Here is a 27,745-nt window from a genome sequence, read left to right on the forward strand (position 1 = left end):
AGAGAAGGTTTAATCTGAAATTGTGTAGAGGGTACTTTACCGTTAGAGCAAAAACATCAGCTGTGAGTGTTGACAAAATCAAAAGCCTTCTAGATGTGTTCTCCTCAATGAGCACACTATATAAGGGTATGTATACTGTACTCTTAGAAGACTAAAACTGATACACACACACACACACACACACACACACACACACACACACACACTTTGGACTTGATGGACCTGGGGTTCTTCCAACCCTATCTACTATGTAACTATATATTCATTCGGTCATCAGCTATGGAATTCATGACCTAATGTTCAATATGGCTGGGACATTTTTGAAATCTGTTCATTTGAATGAGTCAGGTTCACATATGTGCATTGCATCCACACTCCGCATTGCCCAAAAAAAGTGTCAGTTTTCTAGGCATTGCGGTGCGAATTGCAGACACATAATCTTCTATGGGAACGCATCTGATTTGCAGATGCTTTCTGTTCTGAACACAAATTCTTTCCCCCTCTTCACTACATCTCCCCTCTCCCAGGTCAGCTGATCCACAGCTACAACAGAGAGGAACTGCTGATCAGCTGCTTTTTCTCTTCAGGTGCCAATTCCAGCTCTGGTTTCTCTGCGACTAGTGTGAACCCAGCCTTAGAGAGTCATCTATAACTCATGTAAGATTTGGGTATAATTAGCTTTTAAATGATACACCAAGGAGGCAACACCCCTTCCTTCCTGGAACATTACAATAATTTAAAAAGGTTCCTCTATAAAATGAATGTCAGGTTTGGTGAAAAATCAAACTGGTTTTTCAAGAGATTCACATCCCCCTTTACAAGCAGGAAACAACTTGGGTATAAAAGCATCAGGTTTATCTCCTTCATAACAGAACTTGCTATTCCTTTGAGTTAACTTTGAACTTACTTGCTAGCACCAGCCAACAACAATGTCTACTAAAGGTGGATCTCATGGACATCATGGACACCATGAACAACATGAACAACATCAAAAACATCATGATCAGAAGTGCCAGGACCGTAAGTAGCTTTTTATACTTATAGAACCCTTCAGAAAGTGGAAAAGTTGATGATCGGCCTTACACTGTTTTGGTGTCTACAATATGATGTGTTAATTTAAATCCACAAGTCCCATGCCACAAATAAATATACAATAACATAACTCTAATGCCGCATACACACGACTGGACTTTCCGGCAGACTAGGTCTAGGGATTAGTCTGTCAGACAACCCGATCGTGTGTGGGCAAATCCCATCGTTTTTCAGAAAAAAATTAAAATAAATCAGACGGACCTACAGTAGATATAAAACATGTTTCAAATCTATCTGACAGACTCAATTCCGACTGACTAAAATTGGGAAAACCGCTCGTCTGTGTGCAAATACAACGCAAGGGAAGCTATTGGCTACTGGCTATTGAACTTCCTTGTTTAGTACCGTTTACGTCATCACGTTCAAAATGAACGGACTTACGAATGGACTTAGTCCGTTCATGTGTGGCCAATTCCGTTCGGAAAGTCAGTCAGAACTCCGCCAAAAGTCCATCGGGAAGACCGTCGGACCTAGTCTGCCGGAAAGTCCGGTCGTGTGTACGCGGCATAAGGGGTTTTTAAAATAAGAGATAACTTATTAAGGACTTTTGAAGAAAAAAAAAATAAAAGTCTAAATTAATATACCTGTTTCATAGAAACCATGCTTCAGCATGTTCAAGTATTTTATGTAAGAATACGTTTTAATCAAATCACCAGCAGCAAGCGCATTATAGGTTTTTAGCGGTGTCTAGTGCCATGTGTCATTCCCATTCATTTGTGTCATACAAATATGCTGCTGTAAGTCTGAGCAATTATCAGACATCAAAGATATAGAAATACTTGCTACTAGACACTTTTATCAAATTCAGATTTAGTGTTTTCTTTTTGAATTGTTCTTTTTTTTTATATATATATTATCATTAACAGTAGTGATCTAAGGCCTAAAAAGACACATGGCTTCATAAATAATGTCCCTACTTTTCCTTTTCAGCATGCAAACCAGTGCAGCAATGTCAGGACCAAAAACCAAAGTGCCCTAAGCCTGGTGAGTTAGTAAACAGCAAAACTAATTTACATGCCATTTTTATGTATTCAGCTGGAATAAATTGCCATTATGGTTTTTTTTTTTTATGGAAACAATTATATAGAACACATCAGTGATAATTCATTTTCACTTTGCTTAGGTCAACTTTTATATGAGATCGGTTACTGCTTATTTATTGTTAAAGTATTACTAAAGGCATAAAATTTTTAGGTATTGACACAGTGGTAGAGGGTTAAAATCTCTGTTAGGTTTTTATTACTGTCTGTGTCCCCATTAGCGAGATTCACTCTCTCTAATTATCCTGATCATCATTGGCACGGGGATTAAATGTGAGGGTAGATCCACGTTTTTGAATTGCCACCAAAACAAGAATAGAGGGAAAATCTTTCAATGGGGATCAGTGGTGGTGCGTCCATAGAGGGCGCAGGAGCACCACCCCCTCTCTCCTGCACCGCTCTATCACCAATAGATAGATTCATGCATTTCATGAATCTATATATTGTCACTGCTCCTGCCCCCTATTCAGGTGTCCGGCTTCTGAATTACAGCGGTGGGGTTTCTTTGGAAGTGCCTGATTAGAGCTGTCAGCTCTAATAGGTGTCCTGATTAGAGCCGTGGTCTCTAATAGGCTTCCAAAAGGGTAAACAGTGGGTGCACTGCTCTGTGTTCACTGTTTACACAGTGTAGTGTTAGAGAAGTGAATACATTGCTTCCCTAACACTGACCCGCCTCTCAGCCAATCAGTTTGCCGGGTCTGGGTTACCTGTCACATGATTGGCTGAAATCACAGGCGCTGTGATTGGATGCCTACCAGGCATCCAATCATTGCAGAAGACAAAAGGAGGAGCGCGGGAGAAGAGGATATGGAGGACACCGGACACCGCTTGCCGATGTCACCCACTGCACACTAGAGACGAGGTAAGTGCCGTGCAGATGGTGGGTGGGGGGCACAGCGGCAGCACTTAATGGGCACAGCGGCAGCACTTAATGGGCACAGTGACAGAAAGCATTTGGGGCACAGTGGAAGCATTTAATGGGCACAGTGCCAGCATTTAATGGGCACCGTGGCAGCGTTTGATGGGCAAAGTGGCTGCGTTTGATGGCACAGTGAGGCTGCAATTGATGGGGTTTTTTTCTGAATTTTTCAGTTTGTTTGCACCCCCCCAAAAATGTTGAGCACCAGCCGCCACTGATGGGGATACCTTTCCCATGCCATCTAATGTCCCTACTTTTCCTTTGCAGAATGCAAGCCAGTGCAGCAATGTCAGGACCAAAAACCAAAGTGCCCTAAGCCTAGTGAGTCAGTAAACATCAAATATCATTTACAAATATAATTTGTATGTACTCAGTTGGAATACATTTGCCTATATATTTTTTGTGGCAGGAATTATGTAGTACACATCAGTGGTAAATCAATTTCATTGCATTTAGGGCAACTTATACGGCGGGTAAAATAAGTATTGAACAAGTCACCATTTTTCTAGGTAAATATATTTTCAAATGGGCTATTAACATAACATTTTCACCACATGTCAGTAACTACCCATGAAACCCATACATACAAAGAAACCAAAACAAATAAGTTCAGAAATTAAGTTATGTGTAATAAATAGGAATGACAAAGTGAAAAAGTATCGAACACATGAAGAAAAAGAGGTGCAAAAAGGCACGGAAAACCAAGACACCAGCTTAAATCTATCAGTAATTAGAAAGCAATCCTGTTCCTTGTCAGTGCAAATTAATATCAGCTGGTTCAGTCTCAACTGATGGTCTATAAAAAGGTGTCTCATTACCAAGGTGTCCAGTGAGCACTGTTGGGGCCATTATCCAAAAGTGGAAAGAACATAATTTCACCATAAACCGGCCACGACCAGGTGCTCCTCGCAACTGTTCTGACAGAGGAGTGAAAAGAATTATCAGAAGAGTTGTCTAAGAGCCAAGGACCACTTGTGAAGAGCTTCAGAAAGACCTGGAATTAGCAGGTACAATTGTTTCAAAGAAAACAATAAGTAAAGCACTCAGCCGCTATGGCCTGTATGCACGCTCACCACGCAAGACTCTATTGCTGAAGAAAAAACATGTTGAAGCTGCACAACATTTAGACAAGCCTGTGAAATACTGGGAAAATATAATCTGGTCAGATAAGACCGAAATTGAACTCTTTGGATGCCATAATACACACCATGTTTGGAGGTACAAATGGCACTGCACATCACCCCAAAAACACCCCCATACCGACAGTGAGGCATGGAGGTTGGAACATCATGGTGTGGGACTGTTTTTCACCATACGGTAATGGCAAACTTCATATCCTTAAAGGAGAGATTAATGGAAAATTGTACCATGACATTCTTGATAAAAATCTGCTGCCATCTACCAGAATGACGAAGATGAAACAAGGCCAGTCACCTGACTTAAATCCATTAGAAAATCTGTGGAAAGAACTAAAGATCAGAGATCATACAAGAAGCCCAAGGAACCAAGATTTGAAGACTGTGGAAGAATGGGCAAAAATCAAACCTGAACAATGGATGCAACTAGTTTCCACATACAAAAGGCTTCTTAAAGCTGTCATTACCAACAAAGGATTTTATATGAAGTATTAAATACATTTCAGTTAGCGTGTTCAATACTTTTTCTCTGTGTCATTCCATTTTATTACACATAACTTAATTTCTGAACTTAGTTTGGTTTCTTTGCATGTATGGATTGTATGGGTTGTTACTGACATGTGGTGAAAATTTCATGTCAATGGCACCTTTAGAAATATATTTACCTAGCAAAATGGTGACGTGTTCAATACTTATCTTATCCGGTATATATGGAAGTGGCCATTGCTTACTTATTGTTAAGGTATTACTAAGGACAAAACAATTTTAGATTTGAATACAGGGCTGGGGGGTTAAAACCTCTGTCTTTTTTTTATTACGGTCTGATCTCATTAATGAGATTCTCTCTTTCTAATTACCCTGATCACCATTGAATCAATGCTGCCACTGCAAACACAGCCAACATCGATCTTTCTGATCTTGGTGTTACAGACACACTTGTTTGAGATCCTTCCAAATGTATTAGTATGTAGACCAGCCTTTCTCAACCTTTTCAACACAGAGGAACCCTTGAGATAGTTCTCCGGTCTCGGGAACCCTGCTAAAAATTAGAAATCTACAATTCATGATACATTAGTGTGATGGTCGTTGGAAACAATGGTCCTTACAATTGTGGTCATTGGGAAGAATTACCTCCTTGCAGATAGCTAAAAAGGATCAATGGGATCTTGGGAACAGTGGGAACTTATCTGAGAGGCAGAAATTGCCCAATGCTGGAGGAACCCCTAGCAACCTCTGGAGGAACCCTGAGGTTCCACGGAACCCTGGTTGAGAATCACTGTACATTGTAGACACATCTCTGTGGTAGGGGAAGTCTTTGTTCCCCTGCAATGCATTGGCTTGATTACTTGTTGCTACTCACAAAACAATTACAAACTCACCTATCTGCTTGCATGCACTGGGCATTGGGTGCTCCTTTTTACTTACCTTTAGAAATAAATATATATTTACATTTTAGTTTGCTTTTTTTTTTAATTGGAAAAAAACAACTTTATGGAGAAAAAGGTACATGGTACAATAATCACATAAAAAGAAAAAAGGAAAGGGGGCAAAGTCATGGGTAAAACAGTTCTACAGATTGACTGCAAGTAGCAGATTACACAACTTTAGGCATCAATGATCATATTATATCATATAGAGAGCTTTAATACACAGATTTGCATTGCAATGTGAAGGGGAAAAATTATGCCCTAGGCAAACAAATAGACGAGAGGTAAAAGATTTTGGTATACATACCATTATGCCCTGTACACACGGTCCGAAATTCCGACAGAAAAGGTCCGATTGGATTATATTGTTGGAAAATCCGTTCGTGTGTGGGCTCTATCGGACTTTTTCTGACGGGAAAAATTTGAGAGCAGGATCTGACTTTTTCTGATCGTTTGTAGAGAATTCCAATCGGACAAAGTGCCACGCATGCTCAGATCAAATTACGAGACCAAAGCTATTGGCTACTTAGCCTAAACGTAGTCCCATCGTAACAAACGAACGTCATCACATTCCGAACTATCGGATTTTCCGACAACTTCGTCCGACTGTGTGTATGCAACGCCAGTTTCGGACGAAATCCGTAGGAAAAAATTGGATGGATCTTGTGGATGGAATGTCCAACCATGTGTACAAGGCATTTCAGGTATACACTGACTTTGCTGAGTGCAACAAAGTTTAGATGTTCAGGTACGAGTCTCTCACTATCTGCTAACCACCTATATCACACCGTGGGATATTTAAGTGGACAGCCTCTATGTGTATAAATCAATTTTTTTTTTAATACACATAGAGGCTTTTTTTCCACCTCTGGATTATGGGGGGTATTTCCTACATCCAGTTCCGATGCCACTGTTTCATATAAAAAAGAAACAGTGTTTCCTATAAAAAGCTAGCAAGGAATTTATCTACCTCTGGATCCACAAGTAGGCCCATTAGGCCTAAATTAGGATCTAGAACCGCTGGTGAACCCATCTTGTCATGCAGATTGTGAATTACCTGAAGCCAAAAGTTTTTATAACCGGGCAACTCCATAACAAATGATAGAGCCAGGTGCGGAGGCACATAATGGACAAAGTGTACTACGTGTGGACTGGCATTGCGCAATTTTCTGGGTTGTCAAATATGCCCAATGTAGGATATCCTGTATAGTTGTTTTAACCGGTCTGACCTTTTGGGGGAAACTGTTAGTATGATCTAAAATTTATTTCCAATCCGTTTTTTCTATGACCCCAATATCGGGTTCCCATCTACTTTTGGCTGTCAGCCAATGTTGTTGCTGTGGGAAGGCAGATAGTGAAGTATTGGGTAGAGGTTAGTTTAGTGGACTCTGTGCCTAGAACAGTATCCAGTATGGCATTTTCGTTTAAGCTGTACCACAGTAGATGGAAGGATCAGCTAGGTTTTGTTATTTTCTTTAAAATACTGTGATAAGTTGCCACAGCAGAATCTCCAGCATTGCCTCTCAGCTCTGACAACTGTAAAGCAAAAGAGGGCATCACACCTTTTTTTTTTTTTTTCCATTATATCAAATATATTAAATATAATCCAGGTACAATAATGTGATCATTTTGTATTGGGTTCAATGATTGGGGTATAGCTGGGGGAGATAAGTAGGTGCCCAAGAGCAAGGAGGTGTAAATTACTTAAACTGTTTGTCAAGCCAAAAACATTTTTTTTTCTAGTTTTGGACAAAGTGATAAAGGATCAGAATTCCGCTCAGGTTTTTGCTGCTGTTTCAGGGTCCATTAAATATAATTACCCTCACTCCCTGTCCTACTATAAGTGTTTTACCATGAAAGTCCATCAACATAAACTGCATGTGAAGTTCATCAATATTAGACTGTAAAGTGCTGCGTTCTTGTGCAAATACACTGCAACACCCAACACAGACTCCCAGCAGCGAGTGCGCATTTACCCGCAGGTGTGGACCCCCTGGGCTTATGCCGAGGTGGGTCAGCAAGGCTTTTGAATAGATGTATATCCACCTGATGGCATGGGAATCCTCTTATGCATTCACTGGCAGCATGCTTAATTCTTGAACCATGGACTGCACATATATTCTTTCTTTTTTTAAATTTCACATTAATGACATTCCAAAGAGATGCAGGTAGGTTAATTGGCTTCTGTCCAAAATTGGCCCTAGTATATGAATGGGGACCTTGGATTGTGGGCTCCTTGAGGGTAGGGACCGATGTGAGTGTGCAATGTACAGGGATATGGACAATTGTAGACTGGATGGACTGGTGCCTTTATTCAACCTTACTAACTTGGTAACTATGTAACTATGAATTTATTCTGATTGATCTTTGCATATTGATGAGTTTCTTACATGAATATAGGAATAGGTTGATTTATGTATCAGTGACATAGCACCTTAGCACTTTATTCCACATTATTTTAGTAGGCAGAATATTACTATAGTTTGGTATCAGGGTGTACTACTATTAATTCTACTATTAATGCTATGGCATCCTAGCAGTGGGCAACTAATGTCCTGTACACACGACCGGTTTTCTCATCGTAAAAAAAATAAAATAAAATTTCCGACGGAGTTCCGACAGAATTCTGCTGAAACATTCTAGTGTGCACCCCATCACACCAAATTCCGACCACCAAGAACGCGGTAAAAAGGGAGATATCACCGCTCCAGGAAAAACAAACAGATAATAAACCTAACTCTCGGGTCGGAAGTCGTAGGTGCTGGCAATGGCTAATAGCAATGAACAGGAACAGATTCTGGACAGCCGCACTCTTGAAAAGTAGCTTCTTTTATTGAACTATGAATAAGCACTATCGCTAGTGCGAAACTTCAGCTATTTTGTCTGTTGTGATTTCCATCTTTTTTTTTTTTTATGTGAATTTTTCTCAATAAAAGAAGGCTACTTTTCAAGAGTGCGGCTGTCCAGAATCTGTTTATTGCGCAACGCGGTGACGTACAGTATGTAAGACGGGACTAGAAAAAGGAAGTTCAATAGCCAGTAGCCAATAGCTTCCGTCTCGTACTTGCTTCAGAGCATGCGTCGTTTTTGGTCTGTCGGAACAGCATACAGACGAGCGTTTTTCCCGATAGGAATTGGTTCGGTCGGAAATATTTAGAACATGCTCTCTTTCTAGGTCCGTCAGAATAATAAAAAAAAAAAAGTCAGATGAAGCATACACAGGATCGGAATATATGATAAAAAGCTTCCGTCTGACTATTTCTGTCTGACATTTCGCTTGTGTGTACGCAGCATCAGGAATTTTGTATTATCCACATGCACATTAGCTCTTTAATTATTTTTTTCACAATTTTTTATTTAGCTTTTCACACTTTGCGCGAGTGACATTTATAATATCCATCCTCATACTGTTTTCCCTACCTTGAGTCACTGACCAGAACAAGCATGCAGCCAGTTACATGGGAAAAGTCCTCATCCTGCTGATAGGTAGTAAAGACAGAATGAGGATGACAGCCTTGGAGATTCCACCTTTAAAAACAAGTCAGCGATGGATTCCACTACATTTCTGTATCGCAGGTTCACTTTTGGGCCAACAGTATCAGCCAACTATTGGAATGTCACATTTAGGAGGATTTACTCTTTTATAGACAAATCCTTCAGTTCAATCATACAGAACAAATTCAAAGACATGCCTGTTTAAAAGAATTTAGGAGAATTTATGGGCATTCGCTCTTATCCCTTGTACACACGGTCGGACATTCCGACGGAAAATGTCCGATCGGACCTTTTTGTTGGATAATCCGACCGTGTGTGTTGGGCTCCATCGGACTGTTTCTGTCGGAATATCTGACGGACAAAGTTTTAGAGCTGGGCTATAAAACTTTCCGACAACATGATCCGATCGGAGTTTGTCCGATTGTGTATAGAGAATTCCGATCGAAAAAAAGTGCCACGCATGCTCAGATCAAATTCCTAGACCAAAGCTATTGGCTACTAGCCTGAACGTAGCCCCGTCGTAACAAAATAATGTCATCACGTTACGTACGATCGGATTTTCCGACAACTTTGTCCAACCGTGTGTATGCAACACAAGTTTCGGACAAAATCCGTAGGACAAAATCCGACGGATTTTGTTGTCGGGATGTCCGACCGTGTGTACAAGGGCTTACAGGCTTCTCTGCCATCATAAGTTCAATGTATGGAAATCACGGCTTCTGTGATTCAGGGCTTGAGGATCAACAAGAAAGTAGTAGTAGTGGTTGTATTGGGGTATATTTAGGGATGCCATACTAATTTATTGTGTAGAGGCTGACAACACGCACAATTTAGTACCTATATAATTAGTGATTACTGAATACCAGGTTTCTCAGAAAGTGTATATACAGAAAGTGTATATATTCTATAAGGTCAGTTAAGAATACAAATGTATAACATGTATTCATATTATAATTTTCTGTCTGCACAGATCCTTGCCTCCCCTGCCCTCCTGAGCCATGCCAGACCCAACAACAAGGATGTAAAAAATAAAATCTACATGAAAGAGACTCAAATGAAACAATACCAAGCAAACAAATGATTAAAAATGTTATGTTGTCTGTGTCTTGATGTTCTGTGCAAATCTGCATATTCAATAAATTTGGTAAAAACAACAAAAAGCTTCTGGAAATTCTTTCCTGACATTTGCAATGTTATGCCCAAAGGGTCGGTGTGTTGAAAAGAATAAACAAACCTATGTGAAGTTTGAGATGCTTAAATTAAGATATTTACTCTAATGCCCCGTACACGCGTTCCGATTATCGGACTACAAAAGTCGCTTTCGGACAGATCGTTCGATAATCTGATCGTTAGTACGCAGATTTTGACAGCCGATCACGACAGTCCGTCCAACCAAATCCGAAGGGACAAACAGGAAAACTTTTGGTCGGATGACAGCCCATCATACGACAATCGTGTAGTCAGTACAGTATGCGTCCGATAAAAGTCATTCAACAAACACCACGCATGATCGGAAACACGAAAATAAACCAGAAGGACACACGGGTCACGCGTATTTGACATAATTTAAAATACGTAGCTACGCACAATGGAAGATTTTTCCAGAATCATACGACAAAAATCTTACACACATTTTGCACTGTTGTATTCGATCTTAGTTGTATGCAACAAAATGTGAACGATCTGTCTTACGATAATCGGAACGTGTGTACGGGGCATAAGTCTCCTGAATAAAAAGTGGCATCAGTGTCTTATTATTGTTTGCAGGGCCACCATTAGAAATCATAGGGCCCTATATAGTCTGACTGACAGGCTGTCCTGCCCAGTGTCCCCCATGCACTTCCCCCCATTGCCCCCCCTTCTGCATCCTCTGCACTGGCTTTCCTTAGCTATGCTATTTAAATTCCTGTTTACAGTATACGATAATGTGATCAGGCTCACCTGATGTAGTGTGCTATATATTCTAGGTGAGTTTTCAATACATTTTACATAATACAGAGAACAGTCATTGAAAGTCATTGATTAAAAAAATAAAAATAAAATTGTGGGGTTCCCCCAAATTCAATTACCAGGCCCTTCAGGTCTGGTATGGATATTATGGGGAACCCTGTGTCAAATTTAAAAAGAAAAATTACGTGGGGTTCCCCCAAATATCCATACCAAACCCTTCAGGTCTGGTATGGATTTTTAGGGGGGAACTCCACACCGTGTTTTTTTTTTTTATTTGGTGTGGAGTTCCCCCTAAAAATCCATACCAGACCCTTTATCTGAGTACGCAACCTGGCAGGCCGCAGGAAAAGAGGGGGGGGGGGGGGGACGAGAGAGCACCCCCCCTCCTGAACCATATCAGGCCACATGCCCTCAACATTGGGAGGATGCTTTGGGGTCCCCCCAAAGCACCCTGTCCCCATGTTGATGAGGGCAAGGGCCTAAAACCCACAACCCTGGCCGGTGGTTGTGGGGGTCTGCGGACGGGGGGCTTATCAGAATCTGGAAGCCCCTTTTAAACAAGAGGACCCCCAGATCCTGGCCTCCCCCTGTTTGAAATGGTAAGGGGGTACAAATGTACCCCTACCATTTCACAAAGAAAGTGTAAAAAATAGTTTAAAAAGACACACATCATTGCAAAAGTTCTTTATTAAAGAAGAAGAAGAAAAAAAAAAAAAAAAAAAAAAAAAAAAAAAAGCATTCCAGCGGTGGTAATCCACTCTTATCCAGCGATGGATGATCATCTCTCCGGGGTCCAGCGTTGGCTGATCTGATCCAGCGATGGGTGATCTCTCCCTCCAGCGCAGCGCATCCATCTTGTCTCCACTGGAGACACTGCGGGGATCCCGGCAGCCTGACACTTCTTATATGAGGAGGGCGGGGCCACCTGACCCCTCTGACACAAGGGGAAAGCCTGGCTTCCCCAATGACATGTGGATAACCCCACCCCCCTCTGATGTAACAGAAACCTATCAAACCTGTGTTTGGGGGGGGAACCCCATGTCATTTTTTTGTAATTTGACGTGGGGTTCCCCTTAATATCCGTACCAGACCTGAAGGGCCTGGAATGTAGGGGAACCCCACGCTTTTTTTTTATCAATGACTGTTCTCTGTATTACGGGGAGCCAACAATTCATTATAGCCGTGAGTGATTTTAAATTACTTATTTTCCTGCAGAAATGACACTTTGTGCAGGGACAGTTCTAAGCACGGGAACCATGCACCCCTTCACAGGCATACTATACACACCCCACAAGTATGAAATTTAAAGGAATATTACACTTTTATTGTTTCACTTTAAGCATTAATAAAATCACTTCTCCCAAAAAACTGCCATTTTTAAAACTTTTTTTTTGCATTGATCCATGTCCCCTGGGGCAGGACCCGGTCCCCAAACACTTTTTAGGACAGTAACATGCATATTAGCCTTTAAAATTAGCACTTTTGATTTTGAACGTTCGAGTCCCATAGACTTTAATAGGGTTCTATAGTTCACACAAAGTTTAGGTCTGATCGCAGGTTCTGGGGGGTGTTCAGCTCATCCTTAGTCAAAAATGACCAAAATGGCACCCCTGGTCCTTTTAGCCTTAAGTGGGTCCAAAACTACCAAAATCGCACCCCTGGCGCTTTTAACACGAAATGGGTCCAAAATGAAAAACCCACCCCGGCCCTTTTAGCCCGAAATGGGTCAAAAATGACAAAAATCACACCCCCAGCTATTCTAGATGGAAATGGGTGCAAAATGACCAAAAATGCACCCTGGCCCTTCTATCCTGAAATGGGTCCAAAATGACCAAAATTGCACCCCCGGCCCTTTTATGCTGAAATGGGTCCAAAATTGCACCACTAGCCCTTCTATCCTGAAATAGGTCCAAAATGAAACATTACACCCCCGGCCCTTTTACCCCGAATTGGCTCCAAAAATGACCAAAATTGCACCCCTGGCCCTTTTACCCCCAAAATGGGTCCAAAATGACCAAAATTGCATCCCCGGCCCTTTTACCCCAATATGGGGCCGAAATGACCAAAAAAATTGGACCCCTGTCCCTTTTATCCTGAAATGGGTCCGAAATGACCAAAATTGCACCACCGGCCCTTTTATCCTGAAATGGGTGCAAAATGACACAAAAGTGCATCCCCGGCCCTTTTACCCCAAAATGGGTCCAAAATTGCACCCCCCGGCCCCTTTACCCCCAAAAAAAAAAAAAAAAAAAGATTTCACCCCCGACTCTTTAATCCTTAAATGGGTCCAAAATTATCCCGCCGGCCCTTTTACCCCCAAAAAAAAACCAAGATTGCACCCCCCCGCCCTTTTACCCCAAAATTACACAAATCTAACCCCAGGCCCTTTTACCCCAAAATGACCAAAATTGCACCCCTGTCTTTTATCCCAAAATGGGTGCAAAATCACCAAAATTGCACCCCCTGCCCTTTTATCCTGAAATGGGTTCAAATGACACAAAATTGCATCTCCACCCATTTTACCCCAAAATGACCAAAATTGCACCCTGGCCCTTTTATTCCAAAATGGGTGCAAAATGACCAAAATTGCACCCCCGGTCTTTGTGAAAGTTATAGTCTACAAACTATGGTGCCAATCACTGAAAATTGATCACATCTCATCAGGCCTTCAGTACATCAGGTGTATCTCATTTTTTGAGAGACTAACAATTCAGGAAAGTACAAATACCTCCCAAATTACCCCTTTTTGCAAAGTAGACATTCCGAGTTATTAAGTAGCATGGAGTTTAAGTTGTCGTCATTTTCTCCCACAATTCTTAGCAAAATGAAGATTTTTTTTATTTTTTTTTTAAATTGTCATATTATCAGGTTATTTCTCACACACAGCATATGCATACAACAAATTACACCCCAAAATACATTCTGCTACTCTTCCCGAGTACGGCCATACCACATGTGAGACTTTTACACAGCCTGGCCACATACAGAGCACCAACATTGATGTAGTACCTTCAGATGTTCTACGATCAAAAAAATGACGCATCTCATTTCTGAACCACCTATCACACTTTTGAAGTCCCTGGAGTACCAGGACAATGGAATTTCCCATAAAATGACCCCCATTTTGGAGAGCAAACACCCCAACGTATAATCTGTGAGGCATAATGAGTCTTTTGAATGGTTCATTTTTTTCCAGAAGTTTTTGGAATATGTGGAAAAAAAAGGAACACATTTTTTTTATTTTATTTTTTTTTACACACAAAGTTGTCAATTTATACGATATTTCTAACACAATGTATATAGCAAAAATGACACCCCAAAACACATTCTGCCACTCCTCCCAAGTATGGTGATACCACAGGTGTAGGACTTTTACACAGCTAAATGGAGTTTAAATGATATGCTTCAGGCCAATTAAGACTGCCCATAAGGATCTTCAGGATGCCAGGTATTCACATTGCCAGAGGTAGAAGTCAGCACTAGTTAATCACTTGCACATCTGCCCCCTTCTGAATACTTACCCCTCCAGGGACTGGCTGGAACCCAGTAAATATTCAGGCTGGTCAATTTGAATCTCCCACAAAATAATTACAGAAGGAGCCAGAGCTAAAAATTGCCTAGCCACCTACACTAGAAGGGTGCTACATTTAACTCTTCTAGTGAGGAGCCAGACATGCATTTGGGGCAGGTTTGGATGGCAATAAACTTATTTTGAAAATCAGTAGCAGGGGGGGCCATACCAGATTCAATATTATACCCTTACCTGATCATGAAGCCCATCAGGAAAACCTCCCCATATGCACAAATATAGTTGCCCACTTCCATCCAGTGGAAACATGGGGAGGAAGCATTTTTTGTTCCAGCATGACTATGTGACCCATGTCCTATGTGATAGAAGCCCAACAAGCCACTTCTGTAGATGGAATTTGACCAGTTTAATGTTGAAAACATGAGTGGCCCATCTAGAGCCTTGACTTCTAACACTGAATATTTTAGGTTACATTGAAATCCAGGTCTTCCCCTTCCAACCTTAGAACCCAAAGCCTATCCAGGAATTGGGACAGACACTCAAATTGTACAATAATTCCTGCTAGAGTGGATTGCCACAAAAGGAAGTTGGCACTCCATGGTTTGAAATAGTATGCTGAACCCCCCCCCCCCCCGTTCCCTGCGAGCGTTGTGACACATGGGGACAGAGAATGGCGCCAATTTCAAATAGGAAACACACACCATACAGTATAATGTAATCTTACAGAAAAATGGTTACAAAAATGGTTTTATACCAGCGATAATAAATTGGAATCACTCGCAGAATTAAGCGATTACTGTCAAATATTGAAGTAATGACAGTGAAAATTCTGCAACTGAGCAAATTTCAGTTTGATTTGATTACATTATTGAATAACTTTGTTATATTTTGTATATTTACAGTTATTCTATTATAGTTTATGATTTAATTTTTCAAACTATCATACCCGAGATGTCCGCTAGACTCTGGTCTGGACAGATTTGAGTTATTCCTAAGAATTACAGGACTACAATATAAAAAACGCCAAATTTCCACGCAAAATAATTGTACCGCATTCAGCACCTAAAATCTGAAATAATCATACTGCCAGGGAGGTTAAAGACATGTTCCATAGACTTTGCCAAATGTAGGAGGTCTAGTTACATCTACAAGAGGTTAAGCTTAGCACCATCACAAATACCTTTTGGCTTGCCATTAATAAGGCACCCATCCCATAGAAGAAAAAAAAAATATATAAATAAATAAATATAGGGGAAGGGTGGTGAAGTAGAAGAATGGATCCAAATGTACCCTGAAGAATCTATCCATCTATCAATATGCCTTGGACCAGTTTTACTATACCTATTATAGTGTTGAGTGAGTGGCAACTATAAAACAGGAAAAGGTCAACAGTTTGAGGACTTCAAGCTCAAACACCCACACACCATTTTAAATTCCTCCATTTATTAGCAAGTTTTAGAATTACAAAAAAGTGAAACATTCTTTCAAAGTCTGTTTTGCATCTTCTTCAGTCATGTCTCTTCCACAGAACTTGAAACTGAAAACAAAAAAAACAAACAAAAACACTGAATTAGGAAAAAAAACTGAAAAGAAACCCAAAAACAGCAAAAAAATGCCAAAGTTTGACTGATGTGAAGTTGACACATTTCAGGGTTCTTAGAATGCCTTCTTTAGGGGTGAACAAGATTACAAAGATGGGAATTCGCAAAAGCCAGAAAAATTTGAATGCATTACATACATACTTTAAATCAGGGGTAGGAAACCCCTGGCATTGGTGTCGCAAGTGGCACGCAAAGACTCTTTTGCTGACACTCGACTCCCTCCGCATTGGCAGCATGGGGAAGTCAGTGAGTCAATGCATTCCAATTTCAGAACTCCCCACACCACACCTGCTCTGAGGGGGAGGCAGTGTGCCCCCATGCATTGTAAAAGATGGGAAACATTGTTTGGTTCTCTAACTTTGCTGTAGCTGCGATAGTCAGCTTTTGTGATGGGGAAGAGATCGGGTGTAGTTCTGCTGGGGGCGTTGGTCCTTGTTTCCAGGAGGAGGACCATCATTGGCCACTGCTAAAGTCAATCACAGTCTTGCTAGCCCAGTCCACCATCTGGAGGAAGATGACTTGCTTGGTGGCCACTACCAATCTCAGAAGAGATTTCACCAATTGAGAAAACCCCAATCAGGTGACAGTTTGTGGAATTTGTTGAAATTATTTCTGAACCTTTGCACCACTTACTACTGATCCCCTGCACTCTTCCTTTAAGCCACAGCCAGTATTCAGTGCAATGAAAAACAAAACACACCAAACAACTTTCTCAGCTGCAGGGGCCCAACTTATGATTCTGCACACAAGCCTACCGCTTTCAGAAAATGCCCCTGACCCCATCCATTCCATATGCCTGTATGAGATGTCACATACAATTATGTGGGCTGGATGCAAAAGGTGGATCAGCAGGATAGGTGTGCCAGGACAGGTAAATGCATCTCATCTCTGCTCTTTCCCTAGTCTGCATATCATAGATGAGCATGGATTGGGGGGGGGCAGTGTTTCTTGAACCACCACTGTAACCCACCCGGGTGGGGTGTGACCAGATGTGAAGAGGTTTATTGGTGGTACAGGAGAGTAGGGGGGGGGGGGTACAGAGGTGTGCAGGCGCTACATTGGTGGGGCCAGGGCTGTTTTTAAGGCAGGGCAAAAGGGGCAGCTGCCCTTGGGCTCATCATTGTTGTGGGACTCAAAGAAGTTGCCTCATACTTACCAACTATCCTGGTTTAAACTCCCTTGTCCCTCAAGGTTTTAGTCCCATGCTGTGTCCCAATATCTCAGTGTGAAGTGCTGCCACTAATGCTGTCCAGCTCTGCCCTATTGTGTACAGATGACTCACATGCAGACACTGTCTTTACATACAAATTCTGGTCATTTACATGTAAATAGCAGCAGCATTGATATGCAATATCATGCCCCGCTGAGGTTATAGCCACAGTAATCTCTAGCAACCAACAAGCAGAAATTATGTGCTGTAACCTCTAGCAACTAAACAGTGAGCCGTAATGTGCGCTGTACCTTTCACAACCAGTCAGTGAGCAGTAATGATACACTGTAACCTCTGCCAACCAATCATAATAGCCGCTTTATCCACTTCAGTAGACAGATTGAGCCTAGCTGCCATTTACTGCATGTCTCAGCAGGTGGAGAGCGAAACTGCATGGGGGGGGGGATCCAAAATGTTTTGCGCAAGGTCCAATATATTAAAGATGGCCCTGGGTGGACAGGTGAAGCGAAAGAGAAGTGAGAAGTGAAAATGAAGTGGAAATGAAGAGCATGTGATACAGCGGTGGGGCAGATGGGGGGGAGAAATGTTAATTTTTCACATCTATAGTAGTTTATCACAAAATATTTTTAATAAAGTAAATGCTGTAGAGAGGGAGTGTGAAGTTGACTTTAGGTTATAAAACTGGCATGCTCAATTTCTTTGAAAAACACCCTTGCTTTAAATAAAATATCTTTTATAGTGACCACATGGCTTCAGCTCCAAGTGGCATTGATTTGAGAGTTGGGGGGGGGGGGGGGGGTTATAAACTGCAGTGCACGGAACATCCCAGGGAATGTCTGTACCAGCCAGGCTCTTTGCAATTGAACAAACCAGCTTTTTAGCCAGCACAACAAGAACATTAACACTGAGCTGGATGTGCTTCCATGCCCTGATGTCAGTTTAGAATAGAAAAGCAAGGGGGATGGGCAGGATCACCAGGTATGTCACTTACATGCAAAGAACATGATCCTTTTAAAAACAGGGTACCAACACATCAGGCATGTCAAATGTAAGGGAACATTCTTTAGTAGACCCATTGGCTTAAGTCTTAATTACACCTAAATTTGGATCCCATTTGTGGCATTTGCCACATTATCAAAACCGGTTGTACTTGAGTCTTGGGTTTAAAATCTCTTAGAATCAATTTTTATACATACATCTCTCCACTTGGTCCATATTGTAGTGTGATAACTGAGGCACCAAGTTTAGGATGCAGGATGGAGAATATATTTTTATGCCAGACAAATTCCACCATCTGGACAGGGTTCACATCCATCTCCACATCAACAAGAGAGGCGTAGGTCAAACCAGAATTCAGCAGCCCACTGCAAACAAGCATAGTGTTAGTTGCCTATCCTGTTAAAAGACACACTGCAAAGACAAACAAACCTTATTGCAACAGGCAGGGCTTAATCCCATTTACTGGGGTCCACCAGACATGCATATTACCTAGACAGGTTCCGCTTTTCTAGTACTGCACAGTCATTTTGATGTCGTAGTGTCTGATGCAAGTGAAGACACGTAGTTTAAGCTACTAGAAATTACAATTACAAATTCCCAGGAAGGAATGATATTTTGCAACATTAGGGATGGGTGAAAGGTTTGGCCCAAGCATCCGTTCAGGCTGAACATTTGCTCGTTTGCCAAACAGAGCTGCACAGTGCATTCTGCGCCCTGATTGGACAAAGCTTTGCCCAATCAGGGTGCAGTGTCAGCACCTTGTCCACACATTAATGGGCCCCCCCCCCCCCCCCCCCAAGGGCCTAATCCCCACAACCATGGCTGGGGTTTGCAGGCAGCTTATTAGAATATTAAATTAAAGTTACGCTTACCGGTGACGCCTTTTCCAGTGGTCTTTCAGCACTGCTACAATGTGACCTTGGCTCCCCCTTCCTTTGGAAACACTGTGCCAGCCCCATAAATTCCCTCTTTTCTAGAGCACCACCAGTCAGCTGGGGAGACACACGAACATGTTAATAACATAACTATTGTGCCTGTGTTTAGGTCTTCCTCAAAACCAGTGAAGTAACAGAGTTAAAATAAACTGAGTTATGTAACAGTTACTTTAGAGGGTAAGGAGTAATCTAACCGATTACTCTGCCCCTCATGGTAACTCCGTTCCCATTACTTGGGCAGCATTACCTCAATTACATCGACCGCCTGGGAGGCCCCGCTGCGGGGAGGGAGGATTTTGCCCACTGAGAAGAGGCCGATACTCAGACTGTCTGGACCGCCCCATCCCCCCTGCCTATCCAGAGAGAATGTAGGGGTTGGGGTGGATACTGAACAAATGAAGTCAGCTGACACCAATCAAGTGAAGGGGAGGGTCTCTCCCCATGAGGAAAAGCATCCCTGGTGGAATTCAAGTGACTGATGATTCGGATTGCAGTGAAATTGATCTATCCCAAGCCCTCCACCTCGGCTTACTGATCTCAACCCTACCCACCCACATCACGTCAACAGGAGGGGGGGGGGGATAGGGTAGGGAAGAGATCAGTAAAGAGGCAGAGGTGGTGGGAGAGGATAGCACTACCACCGCTGCCCCCCCCCCCCCCCCACTTAGAGAGAAGCATGGGGTCTTGGCATTGCTGCTTGAAGCAAATAGGAAACCCCCCCCCCAGAGGTGGACTCATCTGAATAAGGTTGAAGACTTCCTCATTGAGGACCCGGTCATCTTCTTAGTTGTTTGCAGCTGAGGAAGTCGGCCACTACATTCTCTTCCCTCTTTAGAAAGGCTGACAGGGAAAGTGTTGGCTTCTACTCAGCTCATTCTGTTGCTAGGCTCAGCAGGACTGCTCCTCATGCCACCCTGCTTGTTTATATAAAGCAATGACCGAGCAGTTGGCAGACCACACCTGGATGTGTTGGCCCAGGAGTTCTCCTCTGAAGGCTTTGAGTGCCTATCCCACTGCTTTTAGTTCTTTCCAGTTGGGTGACCTTTTGTTTCCTCTCTTTCTCCCCCCCCCCCCCATCCCCTGTGCCGGCCAAGAACCAAAGTGTGCTCCCCAGTCTGTGGTAATCACTTTGGACACTGGAATAATCCACAGGCACCCCTGTGGACAGATTTCTGCTTCCTCCACCAGAGGGATCTTTTGACCCGATGGGAAATTGAAAGCAGAGAGTCCAATGACTCCTGGCTGTGGTCCCACACTTTTAGAACAAAGGCCTGCCCATTGGACTGCCGGATGGCAGTGGTCAGTGAGTCAAGGTGGACATTGCAGCCCTCATTGATTCCTGCTGGTTGTTTTGGAAGGAAGCTACTGCTCTGGCCAACTTCAGTATTTTTCTGCTGGGACAAACTCATCTGGGTTGAATCCAGCAGCTATCCCAGATAGGAGATTTGCAGAGCTGGCATTAAACTGGATTTTCCAGATTCAGCAGCCATCCTAGCCCTGTCGGGGTCTGTTTTGTTAGCTCCAGAGCCCTAATTAGCTGCTCCAGAGAAACTGCAAAGAGGAGTAAATCATCCAAGTATGCAATAATTGATACAACCTTGAGTCACAGAAAAGTCATGGCTTCTGCCATGACCTTTGCAAATACTTGGGGTGATGAGGATAGGCTGAATGGCAGGGCCTGAAATTGCTCATGCATGGCTTCTTACTCTACCTTCACCGCTAGGTGTAGGAACTTTTGAAAAAGTTTCTATAATAGGCACGTGGAGTAGACCTGAGCAAAAGGGGGGAAAAAAAAAAAAAAAGTTTAATTTAGTTTTATTTTGTTAATTTTGGTTATATTCGTTAAATTAGTTTTCAGATTTCTACCGAATGCAAAAAAAAAAAAAAAAGTCGGATTCGAAAATATTTAGTGACCCAACTTTAGGGCCATGTATCTTGGTCACTTGGTGCTAAAAACTCCCAAATTTGGAGATGTTGTAGTGCTAGTTCAACTGTGTTTGCATACCAAATTTGGGGTTTCTAGCTCCAAGTGACCCCGAGTTACCATTGTAATTCAGAATCCGAATGAAAATTCGTCCGAATATCGATTCGGAATGAAATGCACATGTCCAACGTTGAGGTAGGCATCCTTGAGATCCAGTGACACTGTATAACAGTCTGACTCTACCTTTTGTAGGCAATTGAGTGGTTTAGGGGATTCAGGTTTAGAATTAATCTGCAACTTCTGAGGGCTTTCTTGCCATAAAAAACATGTTAATAGAAGCCCCTTGCTTCTTCCCCTTTTGGAATCCTGCAAAGATTCTGTTACTGTAGTTCCTTTAATGCTTTCAGGAGGGCTTCTACCTTTGCCAGACATCTGGGGAGAAGCATGCCTAGGTTTAGACGTGGAGGGGGCTCTAAATTTTAGATAGTACCCCCCCCCTTATCCCCCAGGATAAACTGGTTGGAGGAAATAGCTTCCCATTGTGGAAGGAAGGCCCCCAGTCTTCCACCACCTTACCCCTTGGGCCCAAAATCTTTCCCCTTCAGGCAGTTGTGGACGACACCCCCTTTGGACTAAATTGGGGTTGTCAGTTTAACCAGGAACATTTTTTCCTTATCGGCTGTGCGGTCTAATACAGCTTCCAGACCAGGGCCGAATAGAGGGTCGAGTTAGTGGAATGCCACATAATTTAATGTTAGAGGCATTATCACCTGGCCATGTTTTGAGCCAGAGAGCCCTTCCGGCTGAGTTGGCTAGTGCAGCAGACATCAGAACCGACTCAGCAGAAGCATCCACTATATACGCTACTCTGTGCAAAATAGTCGGAAAGGGCAACAAAATAGTCTCTGGCCATACCTGCCTCGAAGTGGGCTTGAATCTGTGCAAGTCAATGTTCAAGACTCCGAGCCACCACAGACCATCATCTTTGGTTTCATATTGCCCAAAGTTGATCCCCAGGTCTTTAGAAGGGAATATTTTTCTCCATTGCAATCTGTCAGAGCCCCTAGTTCCACGAAAGGCCAGATCTGTTTGGGGTTCTTGTTCAACATTGATGCCGGGTCATCCGAAAACAGAAAACCCTTTCAGGGATATCGAAAAGGAGAGAGAGTTTCCGCTCAGGAACCTGCCATTCCTTTTTGACTGTCTCAACCAGGACTGGGAAAACCTGTTCAGCACAGTGTCTCCCCGGGGGGGGGGGGAACATAAATAACAGGCCGTCAGGGAGAGGTGAAAGTTTATGGGGGCTGGTGCAGTTTCCAAAGAGAGGAGGAGCCAAGGTCTCATTGTGGCTGTCCTGAAAGATGGGGAGGGCTAAAAGGGCAGGTTTGGCAAGAGGGAGCCCACTTCCCCTTAAGGTGGAGGGGTACAGACACCCATCAAAAGCACAATGGCAACTGAAGGTGTCCAGTGCATCCCCACACCAAATCCAGTGAACAAGAGGGTAACCACCCCAATTTACAAGTAGCTTTTACAGTAAGGCGCGCACAAAAATCATGTAAAACCAGGTGGTTTTAAGTGCAAATTTACCATGCCTCAGACCAGAATACAGTCGAGACTGACATACCTGTAAATTGTATGCAGACTGGAACATCCAGCTTTTCCACAGAGCGACACTGAAAGAGACCCCAAAACGAGATCCAATCCAGTGATTGTGATTGAGATATTATACCTCCAGCCTATAAAGAAATAAATGCTGTTACATCAAGATCACTGTTGGCATTATGGTAAACATTTACTACACCAACCTCCAAAAAGGGACACTTCTAATCTTAAACACCTCAAGTCCGGACACCTTCATTCCTTCAAGCCCAAGCCAATTTTCAGATTTAACATTGGCCCTGTGCGTCAGAAGTTTGCAAGTCACAACAACCATTGACCAAAATTCTAAATTCACATATGTTACATGCTTTTGCTTGTAATCCGAACTGGGTGGCTCGTGGAATAGCCCATTAAGAAATTGCTTTAAATTTCTAAAAGTTTAGTCCACAGCCCCTTTTAACTTTAGAACATGTCAAGGAATAGAAAAAGCCTTGGCCTTGCCCTTCAGTAGCTCATTTACCATGAATAATGTTTTGAGCACCAAAGTGAAATGGACCTTGTTGCATTGTGGGAGTGTAAGAAACCATATGAAGTTTAGTAAAAAATTTACTAAAAATTGCTGAACATAAAATCCCAGGTTTTCATAGAGATAGATGTAGTGGCCAATCTGTCAGCTAACCTCCATTAAGTGGTTTGTCTTGTGTTCAGGTAGAAGGGCTGCCTAGTAGTCATTTTTATAATGACTTTCTAGACTAGGCCAAGAAAAGCCCAAAACAATACACCATAGTAGGGATGAGCCGAACACCCCCCGGTTGGGTTCGCACCAGAACTTTCGAATGGACCCAAAATTCATACGAACCATAGAACCGCATTGAAGTCTATGGGACTCGAACGTTTGAAATTAAAAGTCCTAATTTTAATGGCCAATATGCAAGATACTGTCCTAAAAAGGGTTTAGGGACCTGGCCTGCCCCAGGGGACATGGGTCAATGCCTAAAAATGTTTTTAAAAATGGCTGTTTTGGCAGAATCACTGATTTTAATGACGATTAATGTGAAAAAAAATAAAGTGAAATATTCCTTTAAATATCGTGCCTGGGGGGGTGTCTATAGTATGCCTGTGAAGTGCCACGTGTTTAGAACTGTCCCTGCACAAAATGACATTTAACGGAAATAACGTCATCTAAAACTGCTTGTGGTTTTAACGCTATATCTGGTTCCGGCGATATGGATGAAAATCATTGAGAAAAATGACATGGGTAGCCCCCCCCGCCCATTACCAGCCCCTTTGGGTCTTGTACGGATGTACGAACCCCGTACCCATAAAAAAAAATACGTGTGGCCCCCAGGCCCTATATACTCAGAACAGCAGTATACAGGCGGTGCAAACAAGACAGGGACTGTGTAGGTTTGTTGTGTTAAATAGAATCTGTTTGTAATTTTCAACTGGTACATTTTTTAAAGTGTAGCTCCAGTCCAAAAATCTATTTTTAAGCTTTTTTGGAAAACATAGGGAAGGGTTGTCACCCCTGTATAATTTGTTTTGCCGTCCGTCTTTTTTCATCTCACTTGCTGTTGTCTCCTTCCGTTTGCAAGTTGGAGGTTTGAAAGTAGGGGCCTGCCCTATATGCTCTGCAGAAATGGCAGAACAAGGTGTTGCCACAACATTGTAAGCCCTCAAAGTGACTCTTGGTGGGCGCTGGAGCACCCTGCTGTGAACGATTATATCAAGAACTGTAATTACATGCCATTGTTGAACAGTGGTAGAAAAATTGGGCCTTTGGTGGTTGTGGTGCCACAACACTACAAGTCCTCACAGTTACACTCGGTGGGCACAGGAACGGGCCCTGCTGTGAAATATTATATCAAGAATTGTAATTACATGCCCCTGTTAAACAGGGGCAGAAAAATTGGGCCTTAGGCACAGGTGCCACGACACTGCAACCTCTCCCATATACTTTAGTTGTGGTGCAGGAATGAGCCCTGCTGCAAAGCATAGCATCAAAAATTGTAATTAAACGCCCCTGTTAAACAGGGGCAGAAAAATTGGGCTGGTGGCATCACCCAGAACCAAAAATGTTCTTCCAACATATCAGCGGAGGAGGAAGAGGATAGACAATCAACATAACAGGACAGTCATTCAGTATCAGCATAGGCAGTCCTGAAGGGATGTGATATTTAAAAAAAAAAAATTTGGTTACATCAGCTTCAGGTGCTTGGTAGCTGTGGGTGATCCAAGACTGATTCATCTTGATGAAGGTCAGTCGATCAACTGAGTCGGTGGACAGGCGCACCCTGTGATCGGCAACAGCCATTAGCAGCACTGAAGGTGCGTTCCGAAAGAACGCTGGATGCAGGACAGGCCAGTAGCTCAATTGCATACTGTGCCAGTTCTGGCCAGTAATCCATCCTCAAGACCCAGTAAGCCAGAGGATTTTCGGTGGGGAAGGTGTCCAAGTCTGACCTTGCCCCCTAGGTATTCCTGCACCATGTAAAACAGACGCTGGCGATGGTTGCTGGAACCGATCATACCTTGGGGCTGCGGACTAAAAAAATTGTCTGAACGCATTGGTCAGACGGCCACCTTCTCCACCGCTCCTTCTGACAGATGCCTCAAAAACACATTGTCCAGGACCAGGAGTTTGTAACCTCCCAGTCTCTGGAAACGCATTGCACAGACCTTTCTGCAAGGCCTCCCGGAGATGTCTCATCCTCTGCGACAGCAACATAAGGTCGGCAACCTTACCCTTGATCAAGGAGTGTGTCCTGCCAGTAATGGTCCCTCTCCTTGATCCTTAGAATACAAGGATCCTTCCACAGGCTTTGCAGGATCAGGGAGGCCATGCAGCGTAGGTTAGCTGAGGCATTCGGTCCGGAGTCCTCTGGGTCACCAAGGGCAACATGATCCGCAGCTACCTCCTCCCAGCCACGTACAAGTCCACGGGTTTCTTGGGACTGTAAATCATCCCTACAAGACTGATGCCGAGTGCCAGCCTCCACCTGCATGCCGACACAATCCTCCTCTTCCTGTGTGATGGGTGGCACAGCAGGAACACTGTCTGGATAAAGGGGTCTTGAGAGGCAAGGAAGTACTCCTCTTCCGGCCTCTGTTCTGCCTCAAGTGCCCTGTCCATTATTCCATGCTCCAAGAGGTGGACAAGAGGTACAGTGTCACTGATGCATGCACTGTCACCATTCTTGTGGCCTCCTCAAACGGTGACAGGACAGTGCATGCATGCCTGATCATGCCCCACTGGCGTGGTGAGAAAAAACTGAGCTCCCCTGACCCTGTCCTGGTGCCGTAGTTGCACAGGTACTCATTGATGGCCCTCTGCTGGGTGTGCAGCCGCTGCAGCATGGCCAACGTTGAGTTCCACCTGGTGGGCATGTCACATATAAGGCGGTTCTTGGGCAGGTTCAACTCCTTTTGGAGCTCAGCCAGCCGAGCACAGGCATTAAATGATCGGCGGAAATGCAGACTTTCCTGGCCTGCTTCAGGACATCCTGTAAGCCCGGGTACCTGCCCAAGAACCGCTGTACCACCAGGTTAAGGATGTGAGCCACACGGGTCAGTTGTCCCTGTCGGAGGGCAGAGAGGAGGTTGGTGCCATTGTCGCAAATCACTATTCCTGGTTTAAGCTGGCGTGGAGTCAACCACCTCTCGGCCTGCCCCTGCAGAGCTGACAAAATCTGCCCCAGTATGGCTCCTGTTCCCCAAACCAGCGCAAGCATTGCATCGTTTTGCCTGCATACTTGTGTAGCCTCTTGAACGCCTACAGAGCACTACTGGTTCCGAGGACAGAGAACTGGAAGAGGAGGGGTGGAGGAGAGAGGTGTGTCACAACCAATAGTAGCATTTTGGAGGCGGAACAACCTCCAACACTACTGCACCTTGTCCTGCATCCTTCCCAGCTGCCAGAAGAGTGACCCAATGGGCTGTGAAAGACAGGTAACGTCCCTGTCCATGCCTGCTGGACCATGAGTCAGCGGTAATATGCACCTTACCGCTGACCGCCCTGTCCAGCGAGGCAAGGACATTGCCTTCCACATGCCAGTAGAGAGCCGGAATCGCCTTCCATGAGAAAAAGTGGTGTTTGGGGACCTGCCACTGAGGAACCGCACATTGTACAAACTTGCGGAAGGGGGCCGAGTCTACCAACTGAAAAGGCAGCAGTTGAAGCGCTAGCAATTTAGCCAAGCTAGCATTCAACCGCTGGGCATGTGGATGGCTGGGAGTGAACTTCTTTCGCCGGTCCAGCAGCTGGGGCAGGGACATTTGCCTGCTATAATCGGACATGGGTGTACTGCTAGCAGAGTGCCTGGAAGCACTTGGCTGTGACACACCTAATTCTACACCTTCATTCCTCTCAGCAGGTTTCAGAGAGGACTGAAGGTCTAGTGGGGTTGGAGATCCCAGCTGATGAGGAGCAAGGAGAGGTCCGCTTTGTTCTTTGGTGTGGGTCTTTGAGGTACGCTTGCCAACGAGCTGCATGGCAGGTCAACGTATGTCTGGTCAAGCATGTGGTGCCCAAGCGGCTGATGTTTTGGCCATGCGAGATACGCTTGAGACATGATTGCAAATAGCAGCGGTGCAATCTGATGCACTCGTCTCAAAAAAGGCCCACACCAAAGAACTTTTAGAATAACGCGCAGAGGCAGCGCCCTGCACAGGCGGAGCTCTGCAGTGTGATTCAGTCGGTGTGCTGACCCCAAGCTGGCCCCCGAAGGGCATCCTGCCTCGGACATGTGCCTCCTCCTCTCTCCTACCAGACACCCACATGGAGTCAGTGCCCTCATCATCCCCTCCCTCTTCATCGCTGGAGCAAACCTGGCAGTATGCTGCAGCTTGTGGAACCTGACTGCCAGATTACTGTCCTTCTTGAGCATCCTCTCTGCGCTCACGCTACTGCCTTCCTCTAGCTGAGTATC

The 27,745-nt window shown here is 43.6% G+C and overlaps 1 protein-coding gene and 1 long non-coding RNA gene across 2 annotated transcripts in view; one reads left to right on the plus strand and one right to left on the minus strand.

Annotated features, from left to right (window-relative positions):
- The first annotated feature begins 853 nt into the window (after positions 1 to 853).
- Positions 854 to 10,271, plus strand: LOC143930101 (uncharacterized). The gene is made up of 3 exons (XR_013262712.1): positions 854 to 1,020; positions 2,023 to 2,076; positions 10,080 to 10,271. It is a non-coding gene; the product is annotated as an uncharacterized LOC143930101 (long non-coding RNA).
- Positions 10,272 to 16,014: 5,743 nt separating this feature from the next.
- LOC143930102 (pancreatic lipase-related protein 2-like) overlaps positions 16,015 to 27,745 on the minus strand; it is a 40,370-nt gene continuing 28,639 nt past the window's right edge. Inside the window, exons 12-14 of the mRNA XM_077454056.1 lie at positions 22,843 to 22,954; positions 18,557 to 18,724; positions 16,015 to 16,125 (exon numbers count right to left, since the gene is read on the minus strand). Coding sequence (XP_077310182.1) covers positions 16,050 to 16,125; positions 18,557 to 18,724; positions 22,843 to 22,954 — 356 coding nt within the window. The 3' untranslated portion in view covers positions 16,015 to 16,049. The remainder of the gene's footprint in view (positions 16,126 to 18,556; positions 18,725 to 22,842; positions 22,955 to 27,745) is intronic.

The sequence above is a fragment of the Lithobates pipiens genome, unplaced genomic scaffold, assembly GCF_037356315.1.
Source record: "Lithobates pipiens isolate NorthernLeopardFrog02 unplaced genomic scaffold, aLitPip1_a1.2 Scaffold_25, whole genome shotgun sequence".
Lineage (NCBI taxonomy): Eukaryota > Metazoa > Chordata > Amphibia > Anura > Ranidae > Lithobates > Lithobates pipiens.